The sequence below is a fragment of the Quercus lobata genome, chromosome 8 (assembly GCF_001633185.2).
Source record: "Quercus lobata isolate SW786 chromosome 8, ValleyOak3.0 Primary Assembly, whole genome shotgun sequence".
Classification (NCBI taxonomy): domain Eukaryota; kingdom Viridiplantae; phylum Streptophyta; class Magnoliopsida; order Fagales; family Fagaceae; genus Quercus; species Quercus lobata.
Genome location: NC_044911.1, coordinates 63,440,292 through 63,453,387, shown reverse-complemented (window position 1 = coordinate 63,453,387; position 13,096 = coordinate 63,440,292). Strand labels below are relative to the sequence as shown.

Sequence of the window (13,096 nt, the reverse complement as noted above, 5' to 3'; positions counted from 1 at the left end):
AAGATTTTGTGGAGTTTTTTTTTTAACCAAAAGAAATGTTATGTTTATGATATTTTTACAACAACAAATTTTAAGTGACAAGTTATTATTAGTTATTATGGGTGAGCAAAAAATTAATTTAAGTTATAGATTCAAATTAGAGCCAATAACAACTTACTATCTATGATTTGTTGTGAAAATGTTGTGAAAATATTTTAGATGTATAACACTTCTCTTTAACCAATATCTGGCTTAATTAGCTGGTTCCATCTTTGAGACTTTTCGTATCCTCTTGTTGTTAAAGCCTAAGTTTGAATTATACTAGTTTACACTTTACAAGGAACTGGTAATGATGTGTAATGTCCCATTATCTTTGATGTTGTGTCTTGGAATATTGTATAACCTGTCGTAAATTTAGGTCTAGAAAGTGGGATGCTTTCGGTACCATGGATGTCTTTCAAGGCTATGGATGAAGCCTCTTTGCTCAAGTGAACCTTCCGGCTCTCACTCAAGGAAGAGAGCTCGGATTGGATAGAGACTTGTCCCCATACTTAACTTCTAGCAAATAAGAGTCTTTAAGAAGTTTTTGATGTCATCCATACTATTAGAAAAGAAAAGGTGATTCCCAACTTTTTGTGTCCTTGATTTTTCAAGTATAAGTTACACATGTCATCTCTAGATGTTGTTTTGAAACTTTAGCCATCTTCATAGCACTCACAATATTTTGATATTTTTGTTGTAATACCTCTTACAACTCATTACTTATTCTAAACACATATTTCATTCAATGTAAATGTAAATTAAACATGAATTCAGTGTCTAGAATAGGGTAATTATAGAATGCTCCGGTTTATAATGCTCTAGGAGTCTAGCTTTAATGAATTAATTAAGATATATGCTTCTATTCTCTAAATGGATTGTAAAATTAACATTTTCACAATGGTTTTAATCACATTAATAACAAAACAAAATATGTGACTAATGCTACCAAGTGCACCATGGTGCGAAAGAAGTCCAACTTGTATCTCTCTCTCTTCTAGATTCATTTCTTGATTCAAGCTATAATTAGTTAAAATTTCCTTATTTTGTAGTGCCTCTACAATTTTAACAGTACATTTTGAAATGAAAGCATAATGATGTTTACACGATGCTCCAAAAAAATGCAAATTGGATGATATTTTTTGCAACTACAAATAATGTTAATTGAAGCTAAGCAAAATAATGAACACAATAACTATATGGATTATCTCAAAATAAATGTTTCCTGCTATTTAACTCCTCATTGTTTCTGCAATCTATTAATTCTTAAACAAGATTTTTAAGTTTGTTAAATCTTGCTTAAATTAATCTACTAATCCACTAGTGCTCAATCACTCGCCACATTTATCTATATAACATAACATTTGCCAATTGTTATTTTGTAGATATATATATATATATATATATATATATATTATATATCATGTGCTTCATCAACTACAATATAGAAAATAGAGAGTCTCAAATATGTTTAATAATCGCATTTTTACAGTCTTAATAGTAGCAATATTTGCTATTTATTTGTAGATATCAAATATGATTATTCATTATTCAACTATAAAGAGCATGTTTAGGATTACTGTATCAATTTCCTTGTTGTGTTTTGAAGGAAATCATAATAATTCAAGAAAATTTTATTGATTTTTGGAGTCTTGAAATTCATTACAGGCACAAAATGCTAATCCTTGTTGATCTAAAAATCGAATACAATCACATTAGGCAATTCAAACAAGTTCAATATTCCATATTCGCACAATCTTATTACTTGTCTGTAATCGTTTCGATGCTCTATTTTTTGTTTAACTATTCTTCTTTTCCTTTTTTTGGCTCGATTATATGCACAATTATAACCCCACGCAATTTTGTAACTTCTCATTCTTATTGTCACTTACTTACATATATACTACTCTGTCTGAAAAAAAAAAATAAAAAAAGAGCACATCCACTAGCATATCTATTTTATTTTTTGGTTATGGATAACTATTTTTTAAAGCTTTGTGATTACTTTTTTACCTTATCAAATTAATAAATCTATTGGTACAAAATATTTCACAATTATTAGTGTGATGCATGCATGTGTTATAATTGGTAGATTATAAAGTGATTTAGGAATATATCTACATAAAAGCAGTATTAATTCAATAACAATCACTCATTTTAGTACTTTAAAAAAATTATCATTTAATATGTTGTCAAATTTATATGTCTAACATGATTCTTTTTATAGGACAATTATTGCATGAACTCGTGCACATGGCAATAATGCAACACTATATAGTGGTATCAAGCTTCTCTCTCAAAAAAAAAAAAAAATATATATATATATATATATATATATATATAGTGGTATCAAGCTAGGCAATATAATTGATGATTGGAAAGTTCACGGACTTGCATCAACCGGCGCATCACTCTTATCATCTTTGATAATTTTTAACTATCACTATAAGAGATGTGAGTGTTTAAATGGACACCCAGGCCTGTTTTATTTCTCTTTTTTCCTTTTTCAATGCGAAAGATGTCGATAGATGCAAAAGTTCCATCTACCTCTGCCTAACTCCTATGATGTGTATCACTTTTAAGCATAATTTGTGGTAAATGGGATAGAGTTTTTTTATTTTATTTTAACAATGGACTGCTAATTCTGCCTCTCGATCTATTTCTCTCTAGACCTCTAAGCATTTTGTATATGAGGAGATGTTAATTTTTTTTTTTTTTTTTTTTTTTGAGAAAATGAGGAGATGTTAATTTAGCTGCAAGGCTCTTGACAAGAAAAAATTACTTAAATACTCTCGGAGTATAACGAAATAATGCTCCCTCCTCTCACATTTTTAGTAAATCTCACCATAAATTTAATGAGTAGACTTCACTATGAATATGAGATGGAAGACCGCTATTTTTTCGTACTCCGATAATAACTAAAAAAATTTCGCTACAAGAGTAAAGTTACTCCTTTGTAAGACAAAGTATATATATCCTTTATCTTTGTTTTTATTTTTTCCTGTTTTTAGTAAGTACATAAAGACATATATCATGTATTCTACCCAAACCCCAAGACATTTCTCAAAATAAGATTAAATTAAACAAGATAGGTCTTCCTAAAATAGAAATAGAATACTCCTATAGCTTTTAACTCCACAATTAAGAGTCATATAAATATTTGGTTTGTCGGTAACGTGACATACAAATCCAGTAACGCAATGAATCCCCCCAATCTACTACTCGTATGGGCCGTATCTTTCTTCGACAAATAAAATGGGGAATCTTTCTTAGATAAACACAACATTCTAAGTAGAAAGGTTATAACTTGAATTTATTAATAATAATTATTCCTCACTCCTAAACATTCGGCACATCTAATCTTCACCTACTTCCAAGTAGATCGGACAAGGGTGGTTAAAGAAAAATAAAGTTGTAACCATCACGCCATATAAACCTTAAAATTATCTACTTATTATGAGATGGTGAAGCGTGAGTTTGGATAGCGCTGAAACTCACTTTCAGCTGCGTTTACATCAAAATTAGTAGGTCTTATACACTGTTTATGAGACTCATAAGTACTTTTTTCAGTAAAATTTTCATTAAAACTGGGTCCTACGGTACTATTCACACATTTAAAAATTATTTTACTATAATGTTTTCAGTTTTCACCAATAAATAGTATCCAAACAGATCCGAAATACTTATAAAAGAAAAGAATATTTATCATCATTTACATAAATAATAAAAAATTCTTAACGTGTTGTGACTTGTGACGAAATGAAGACACTTTACATAAAATAAAGACATTTTACATAAGAGTTTGATTAATTGCTAATGGACAATTTTAAAAAAAAAATTAAATCACTTTTATGAAAAAAAAAAATTAGTTACTTTTTTTTTTTCATAAAATATTTCTAAAAATATTTACTAAACTAATATCCTTCAGACATTTGTTAACTTATCCCTTTATATAATTATTGACTTAACCTATTGTGATGTAAGAAAGACAGATCATCGCATGGCCTAAGAAGAGAAGGAAGAGTCAATATCGGCAGAGCTTGAAGGCAGTTGAGGCTTTCTACTTCTCTGTTCTTTTACCAACTAGCTTCCGACGCGAGGGTCTTGGATTATATGGCGAGTTGATAAAATTAATGTTAATAATAAATTACATAAAAGCAATGTTGCTCTAAAAACAAGAAAATGATGTGTCAAATTTTGAACAAATTTTTTAAAAAAAAATTAAATATTTATTTATGAATTATGATGTTGTGGGTTTGGTACTAATTACAATCACTACGTACTAAATCGGTGTTTATTAACTATTTAGAATTTTCCTTTAAACAAATCTAAATATATAAATAATAAAATAATATTAATAATGGGTCAATACAAAAATTAATGACGACTTGCCACTTGTATAGGTTGCGTACCTTATGAGGAAGTTATGAACATTATTAACATGATTTTCACTTGCATATGCTAGAGTAGACGTCACTTTTGGTTTTAGCATGCGCAGATTACAATAGATTATGTAAGATGTGAAAAATATTTGTGTCGTGAGCTTAATAGCTTATTGTATAGAAACTAGTGTGAAAAACTTTTATTTATTCGCATTAGTCTTATATACTATTGATTCTCAAAAAAGTCTTATATACTATTACATGAATGCAGCATTTATAAATTATCCTCTGTGGTTGAGATCCAGCTTGTTTTGTGAAAAACCAAAAAAGTATGTGATTGATTATCAAAAAAAAAGTATGTGATTATCATTACACACCTTTAATATAATGATTACTCTACAAATATAAATACTTGTGAGACGTAAGAAGTAAAGATCGAAGTTCAAGTTTTCCTAAGGAAAATCCACACACATGTCCATTAAGATTATAAAATTTTATCTTAAAAAAAAAAAAAAAAAGTATGAGATCTGTCTTTGGCTAAGCCACGCGCTCTATCCGGGAGTTGGAGTCACTACAGCTTTTTCTCTACAATAAAATACTCCTGCTAGTACTTTATATTACTGGACCAAGTCAATTATTTATATCCCCAACTATACAATCTACTCAAAGCATTGAACCATCTCTTTCTCATCCTAACCCACCTCACACAGTAACTACCAGTTCATGCAGCTCTAAGCTCTTCACAATGTCATCATCGCCGCCACCAACTCAGCCCTGAAAGCAAACACAACAAGCAGAAAACAAAACCCATTTGAGCTTAGGATTTTTGTGACTTTTTTTTTTTTTTTAAACATATATATTCTTGTGTATGCACTAATGGCATCGTCTCAGGAATCTCAGCCATTTCGCTGGAGACTCACGGACCTTGACGACCGGAGCTTCGAGATCCGAGGCCGTACGCTCTTTCTCATTGTGGTTCTTTTCTCTGTGATGCTCCTTTTCACGCTTCTCTTCCTCTACGCTCGCTGGGTCTGTCGCTACCATCACCCTTCAAGCCACGCGCCCCACGCGCCGCCGCCTCCGGCGACACGGTCAGCTGGGCTTGACCCTTTGACCATTCGAAGCTTGCCCATGATCTTGTTTCGGTCTTCGGAGGCTCCGAAATCAGGGGGCCTAGAAGAACAAGAAGAGCAAGATGTAGAGTGTTGTATATGTCTCGGTGTTTTTGAGGATGGTGATAAAGTCAAGGTTTTGCCTTTGTGTAAGCATTGCTTTCACGCTGAGTGTGTGGATAAGTGGCTTTGTAGCCACTCGAGTTGTCCTTTGTGTAGAGCTTCTCTGCAAGATGAGTCTCAGGTTGATTCGGCAATTCGACAAATTGTAGTAGTACAATGAATGAGTTGAACATGAACACCGCCCATGAGCAAAATATAGCTTCCAAAAGTAGCTGCTTTTGATGGGGTAAATTAATTTTTGTAAATTGTGTTGTCAAGCTAGCAGTGGCCTGTTTTTGCAGTGTATTTAAATGTCACTATTAAATCTTTCTTTCATGGGGTTTATCTTGTTTTTATATTGTTGTTTATGCGAATTATAGGTAGTTAAAAAATTGAAAGGTAAAGACGAAGATAAAGGAGAGAGATTTGATCATGCTTTTGTTCTGTAAAAATGGGTCTCGTTTTGTTAATGAGATAGGGGTTTACTGTTAATTGGTAGTCACTCTCTGAGTCCACTCTGTTTGATCAATTTTCCCAAAAGAACTTTTTGTTACTTGCCCAAGCTTGCAGATCAGCTTGATTTTCAAGGAAAAAAAAAATTAAAGCTTGCAGATCAGCCTAGTGATTACTTGAGCCATGTAGATCAGTTATGTCTGTTGAAGAGTGGTCGGTTGTGGAGATCATTAAATAATTAGAGCATTTGTTATCAATTTGATCACGGACCTTTAGATTTGTATAACTGCTGGTGTCGGCGATGCAAAAAGTTAAGAACCCCGCAAGGTTATCCAATTAGTTCCATTAAATTTTCTGAATCATACATGTCCCTGATGTGAATCTCAGTTGGCAATTAACAATATGTTGCCAATATTTGTGCTTCATTTTTATGAACGAAAGGGGTAGTTGTATGTATATAATATATCTATCCGTGTACTGCGTCAATTAATGTGTTGCTGGAGTTGTCATTGCAAGTTCTTGCTCAAAAATCAAAATTTGGTGAGAATCAGTGGGCAGTGGAGACTGTGGACTAAATACAATGCCTAGATCAGAGAGTGATGCTCTTCTGATTCTAGAGCATGTGGAAGCTTGTCTTTTGTGAGGCAGTACTTTGTGGCTTTACTTGATGCACGGATTGAGAAGGAAGATTTTTTTTTTTTTTTGGGTTGAATTGAGGAGGAAGATTGACGTGGGAGACGTTAGAAAATTATTATTTAATATTATTTATCTTTGTAAGTCAATTGTATATTTATATTTTAGGTTTTAGTTGTTTATTAGGCTATTAATATTTTAATTTGGAAGTAAGGTTATTTTTGTATTAAGGTAATTAGAGTTTCCTAGCTAATTAGAATTAGGGTTTAGCAATCCTTTTATAAGCAACCTATTATACTCCTTGAGGAGATAGTTGATATTTTGATGAATGAAAAAATGACTATTTGGTCTTTCTTTGGTCAGGTTCTGACTCCTAGTAGTTTTTTTTGTTTGGTGCTAACTCCAAGCCAGACCTAGGTGTTAACTCTTAGGTCATATCCTTAAGGAGATAGTTGATATTTTGATGAATGAAAAAATGGTCGTTTAGTCTTTCTTTAGTCTGGTATTGACTCTAGGTCTACCCTAAATGCTGACTCCTAGTGGTTTTTTCGCTTGGTACTGATTCCAAACCAGGCTTAGATGCTGACTCTTAGATCATATCTCTTTATTTTATTATTATTTCAATTTTGTTTTAGTTGTCTTACGTCAAAGATGGTAACACACTTTTTATCCAAAATATATATATGAACTGGGTTTCCTTGTCTCTTTTGTTCGTTTCAGTTTCTCAATAATGTCCAAATTATAGGCATTTAACAATTGAAGTGCAGTGAAAAAGATTATAGATTTGTTTAGTTTATTGTCTTACCTCTGGTTTTACTCTGACTAGTCTTGGTTTGATGTTGAGCAAAGTAAGATCCTCCACTAAGTTTACCTTTGTCAACTGGTGAAAATATTTCAAGTGAATAGAATTTTTGGCCACCTTTTTCTTTTCTTGTTTGAGAAGGAATTTTTGGCCACCTAGATGGGGTATATACACTACGAGCATCCACTAACCAGGTTTCCTCCAAATAATTACGTAATTAACTTATAAAACTATCACCTATTATTTAAATAAGTTATATGAGTCATCGTATAGATTACATAACTAAAAAATATACTAGGATAATTTTAGTAATTATCACATAATTGATTGGAAAAAATTTCCATCAAACTTATTTAAATAAGTTATATGAGTCATCATATAGATTACATGACTAAAAAGTATACTAGGATAATTCTAGCAATTGTTAAGTAATTGATTGAAAAAAAATTTCGTCGAACTAAGTTGGACTCAATTATGTATTTATTTTTATAATTGTTCATGATGTCAAACATAAAATATTAAATATACATTACATATAAAGAAAAGAACCAAAACAAAGAAGTGTATGAGACATAAATTACAATAATTTAAATCATTCTCGTTAAGTATATATTCCAACTTTTTTAGTACTTTATTTTTTTTTTGAGAATCTTTTTAGTACTTTATTGAGTTGCTATTGGAAAGTATAAAAGCACACTAAATAGTGCCAATCCACATAAGCGTAATTGTCTTTGTCTTCGATTAGATAAAATTGTCAATAAAAATATAAATTGTAGATAAGATCATGACAAGGAAGTCACACGTTACATACATACAATGGATGACTAATTTAAGTCATTCTCTTCTATTATTACTTGTTCTTTTTATCTATTTAGACTTAAAGTAATCTATATATAGGGTTATTATTAACAAACTTTGATAATTTTTTGCCCCTAATAGTATAGATACATAAATCATGGTAAAAAATAAAGACACGAAGTAGTCTGAATGTTAGGAATATGTTTTAAAAAAAGCTTACAAAAATGAAGTATACCCACCTACGTCAGAAAAAGATTGAGGATCATATTCTTTTTCTAGCAAGATTAGATTAATTGCATATATAACGGTAACATTTGCACCATATGTCATCGATATGCTTCATAGAGAATGCTAGGCACATAATAAGTATATGGTGTACAAGATGTACGCTCTCTCATGGCCCTGGGGTAAAGCTTAGCTTTTGTTTTGGTTCAATGAAATTCCACTTTTTCCCAAGAGAACTATTGGAAATACCAATTTGGCGGATGGAGTGCAAGTGTTATTAGAGATGGGCAAGGCATGGTCCAATGTCACTGAACCTATAGAGATGCGGACACTTGACAATTATTTAACACGTGTCTAAATTGTAATGGGTTCATTACTCTTGTGCATTGGGACCTATTCCTGTTCTATTAGAAATTGTCATGGAAAATGGGTAAAAGGGGAATTGAGATCAAGTACAATACTTAGGATATTGCACCTGACACAATTATTATAAATGGTTGAGATTGATAGTTGCAAAAAGTAACTTTCAATCTCAACCATTAATTAAAAAAGATTAAGAAAAAAGTTATGAAAAGTAAAAAGTGAAAGTTAAAAAAAAGTGAAAAGTGAAAAAATTTTATGAGAGAAAGGAGGGTGAATAAGGGTCCGTTTGGTTTAGAGGTAACTGAGTTTTCATAACTCAATTTTCAAAACCCAAAACTCATAACTCCCTACTCAAACTTCACCATCACTCAAAAATTACAAAACACATATTGGGACTTAGTTCTTAGTTACATATCTCTACAACTTTTCCCCAAAATCATGGACCCCACCACTAACACTATTGAGTGTTGCCTATTGTTGCTACCTCGTCTCATTAACCAAAAAGCTTCTTCTGCTTTACTTCTCCCACTAAGTCACTGTGGAAGCCCATCTTCTTCTTTACTTCTCCCACTGAAAGATTCACTGTGTTCTGCATCTCGCCTCTCGCCTCCCACATCGACGCATGCCAACAACAAAGCAAGTATTTTTCTCTAACGGTCTTCGCTCCGTCTCTCTATCTCCCCTGCTTTGTTTCGATCTATTTTTTTGTCTCTTGCTTTTGTCAATTTTTGAGAGATTGTTTTTGGTTTTTTTCACTTGGTGAACTTGTAATCTAAAGGGTCTCATCTCTTACATACATAAATCCACTGGGCGTAGCAAATAGGCAAACGATCCAGACCTCATATGTCAAAATCTAATCTCCTAATTGGTTACTGAAGCTACATTTTGAGTTTTTGTTTGTTGTCTTTTGTTTTTATCAAAATTATTTGCTTGGATTATTTATGGGATTTTGTGTTTCTATATATTAAATCCAATTCTGGGTCTTTAAATTGAATTGAATTGAATTTCCGAAATTGACATTAACAATTAGCAAAACCATGTATATGAGTGGATGTGTGGATTGCTGAATCTAGTAATTGCGTTTTGGAAATTCTTCTGCGATCAAGGTGTACTGGTAGGTCAAATGTGATTGGGTTTGACAATGGCATGGTTGTGGCTATTGGGAGGTTTGGATTGGAGGTTTGGATTGCAATTTGGGTTTTCAAGGATTACATTTATTTTGTTCTTCTAGATTGTATAGACTTTAAAATCTCTGTTGTTAGTTGTGCCATCTTTTACAATGGATGGTTTCATCCCTTTTCAAGTGGGACTAAGTGGCTATGTGACAATAATCGTATGAGAAGCTTCCATATATTCCATTTATTTATTTTGAGTTTTCAAAGAAGCTTCCATGTATTCCATTTTGATTCGAGGTCCTAGGTCTTGGAATCTATGGGATTGATCTAAATGGAAAGCAGACTTAACAGTAAAGTTCCCAAGCTTGTTTTTTTTGTCCAAAGGAATTTTTCAAGTGAGGAGGAGGATGGAGTGGTGATTTTGGATATACAATTTCTTTTGGATTCATAAGAAAAAGAGTGGAGAGTGTATTGGTATCTTAGGTTGAATCAAGTTAGGATTTTAATTGAAAAAACCCAACAAGTTTCATTTGGGACTATTCCTAAAGGGACACGGATAATGATTTTTTTTAATCTTTTTTTTGGGGCGGGGGGGCAGAAAGGGTAAGGATAAAGTTTAGTAATGATAGGATCCAACAATCCTCCCAAATATTGACCTCCATACTTAACATCATAACAAGAACTTTTGGTCACTAAAGCCTCGCTTTTCTAAATTCCTTCCATAAACCAGGATGATTGATTCCTCCTATTAGCTTTTGAATACTTTTTCCCTCTCAAGTATTTTGATTTCAACAAATGAACCCAAATTTTATCTTGTCTTAATGTTATTGCCCAACGTAATTTTGCTAACACTGCTTTATTAACATATTTTATCCTCCTTAAGCCCACTCTCCCATTCTCTTTTGATTTACATAAACTAATTGGAGAACCTATTAGTGTGAATTTGGATTGCTTTACTCATGCTTGTATAGAATGTTTGTATAGATTGTATTGGTCATTGATTTTATAGACTGTTTGTATAAAATGTTTCAAGTATTCTTGTATTGGTGATTGATATAAGGGTAGGTTCTTACCAATGTCAAAAACAAGTAATTATTACTCCAGTACCAGTGGGCATCTGTGTGACCTAGACCATTGCACCCTTAGGACGTCCCTAGAACTTCATACTTTGGGTAGGAGGTTTTATGGCAGGAGGTTTTATGGCTGTCGCTATTGGTCACCAGTAAGTACCACATCCAAAATTAGTAAAACATTGATTATGTGCACTAAGTCACCAATTTGTTGAAACGCTATTTAAGTGCTTTATTTGATTGTACAAGGTGATGACCGTGCATGTAAGTTCTTCAAATGGTTGGACACCAACACTTGCACGTGTGGCGCAGCCACAACACCGATTGTGTTAGCAAAATTCCGACGATTGGAGCACGAGGTGGAACTTGCTAATGAAGAGTTGAAGCAAGCACGTGCCATGGGAGAAGCTACAAAACGAAGGGCTGAAAGAGCTAAGGTTGTGCGCAGGATTTCCGAAGAGAAAGCAGAGAAGTTCAAGATAGCTCTAGTAATATCATGGGTGATGTTTGGAGTACTGCTTATTTTGTCTACTAGGTTTGGGGATGTTAGAAGCAGGCAAATGTATTTGCCTGGATGAGTTGTTTATGTGCGTAATAAGCTAGACTTGTATTTTGAAAATTGGAGATCATTTGTATTATAATGGTACAACGTCATTTTTTTTTTTTATTGTAAGTATAAAAATTTATGGTATGTATGACATTGTACTTCTATAATATGTTGAGAGTGTTCAACTTTATTCAAGATGGACTTGCAAACTATGGGCATTTTAATTGTAATTATATTATTTGTGATATGCCAAAGTGGATCCCTTAAAGTAACTACTAAGGGGAATGTATTTTGTTTTCCTTGGATGAATGACTAGGGGGGAATGAGTAATAGTTGGTTACTCATTGCAAAATATTGAATAGTTCAGTTCAAGCAAATCAAGCTAAAGGACTTTGCAATTAGTTCAGTTCAGGCAAGACTGATTTTATATGAGTTGTAAATTCTCTCCTTAAATATAAATAAATTTTTTTATAGAAAAATTAACATGTTATTCACTGACCCTGTAGCTAATAGTTGAGATTCTTGAAATCTAGCTGTTCCAAAATATTGCGAAAAGGAAGTACATACAATTGCATATAAGCATGTCCACCTGTACTTACATTACCAATAGGTATTAGATACACCTATTTTTACATTGCTAAAAGGAATTACATCAGAAATGTCAATGGGTTATTGACATTAAGCCATAATATGTAATCATTGTTCACAGTTAATGTAAATTTAGAAAAAGATACATCATAATATCCAAAAAAATGAATCATATATTTAAGGGACTTCTAGTCAGAGTACCTAACTTTATACAAAAGTTCCCACAAAAAGTCATAGGTGGAGGTAATAACTCTATACAACAAGTCCCAACAAAAAGCGGTGAATCCGTATACGTGCCCACCATCAACCCCATCGTCGCGCGTACTCCTCCCACATGTGGGCAGTCACATCATCCCTAAACTCACCCATTGCCCTCTTGGCCGCATCAGATATCTCCCTCACATGCCTCCTTTCAGCACTTGCACTTGACTCAGGAGAATTCCCATTGTTCCGAAGTTGTACATCATTTCTATTAACGTCAAGGTTCTCCCATGAGTTAAACATTTCATCTCTACGATTATTGATGCAAATAAAATTGTGTAACGCACAACATTCAAAAACAACCAAACGTTGCCGAGATTCCTTATAATTTGCCATGCAACTCAAGATGGTAAAGCGAGCCTTAAAGACTCCAAAGCACCTCTCAATTACCATGTGCAATGAAGACTAACTATAGTTAAACAACTCTTTCCCTGATGTTGGTTGCCTATTGCTCCTCCTAAATTCCTGAGCATGATATCGAGTGGCCTTGTGTGGTGGAAGAAACGATGCACCAATGGGGTACCCCGAATCAACCTAGTAATAGGACCCTACAAGAATAGTATATCTCAATTAGTAATAGGAACCTACATAAAGGAAAATAAGACAAAAGGAATAAAAAGTTACCAC

At 32.9% G+C, this 13,096-nt stretch overlaps 3 protein-coding genes across 3 annotated transcripts; 2 read left to right on the top strand and 1 right to left on the bottom strand.

The window, feature by feature from the left end:
• The first annotated feature begins 5,038 nt into the window (after positions 1-5,038).
• LOC115955102 (RING-H2 finger protein ATL66-like) lies at positions 5,039-6,106 on the top strand. The gene has a single exon (XM_031073154.1). It carries the CDS (start codon positions 5,277-5,279, stop codon positions 5,793-5,795), a length of 519 nt encoding a protein of 172 aa, XP_030929014.1. The 5' UTR covers positions 5,039-5,276; the 3' UTR covers positions 5,796-6,106.
• A 3,220-nt stretch (positions 6,107-9,326) lies between these two features.
• On the top strand, positions 9,327-11,813 carry LOC115957218. Its single transcript, XM_031075417.1, has 2 exons — positions 9,327-9,528; positions 11,323-11,813. The coding sequence occupies exons 1-2, from the start codon at positions 9,327-9,329 to the stop codon at positions 11,649-11,651; spliced, it is 531 nt and encodes a 176-aa protein (XP_030931277.1). The 3' UTR covers positions 11,652-11,813.
• Positions 11,814-12,511: 698 nt separating this feature from the next.
• On the bottom strand, positions 12,512-12,862 carry LOC115957217. The gene has a single exon (XM_031075416.1). The coding sequence runs from the start codon at positions 12,860-12,862 to the stop codon at positions 12,512-12,514; it is 351 nt and encodes a 116-aa protein (XP_030931276.1).
• Between the last annotated feature and the right edge of the window lie 234 nt (positions 12,863-13,096).

Excerpts from the sequence above, each read along its gene's own strand:
- LOC115955102 (XM_031073154.1), top strand. The coding sequence starts at position 5,277 with ATGGCATCGTCTCAGGAATCTCAGCCATTTCGCTGGAGACTCACGGAC.
- LOC115957218 (XM_031075417.1), top strand. The coding sequence starts at position 9,327 with ATGGACCCCACCACTAACACTATTGAGTGTTGCCTATTGTTGCTACCT. Across the intron at positions 9,529-11,322 it reads GCATGCCAACAACAAAGCAA|GTGATGACCGTGCATGTAAG; the intron begins GTATTTTTCTCT and ends TGATTGTACAAG.
- LOC115957217 (XM_031075416.1), bottom strand. The coding sequence starts at position 12,862 with ATGGTAATTGAGAGGTGCTTTGGAGTCTTTAAGGCTCGCTTTACCATC.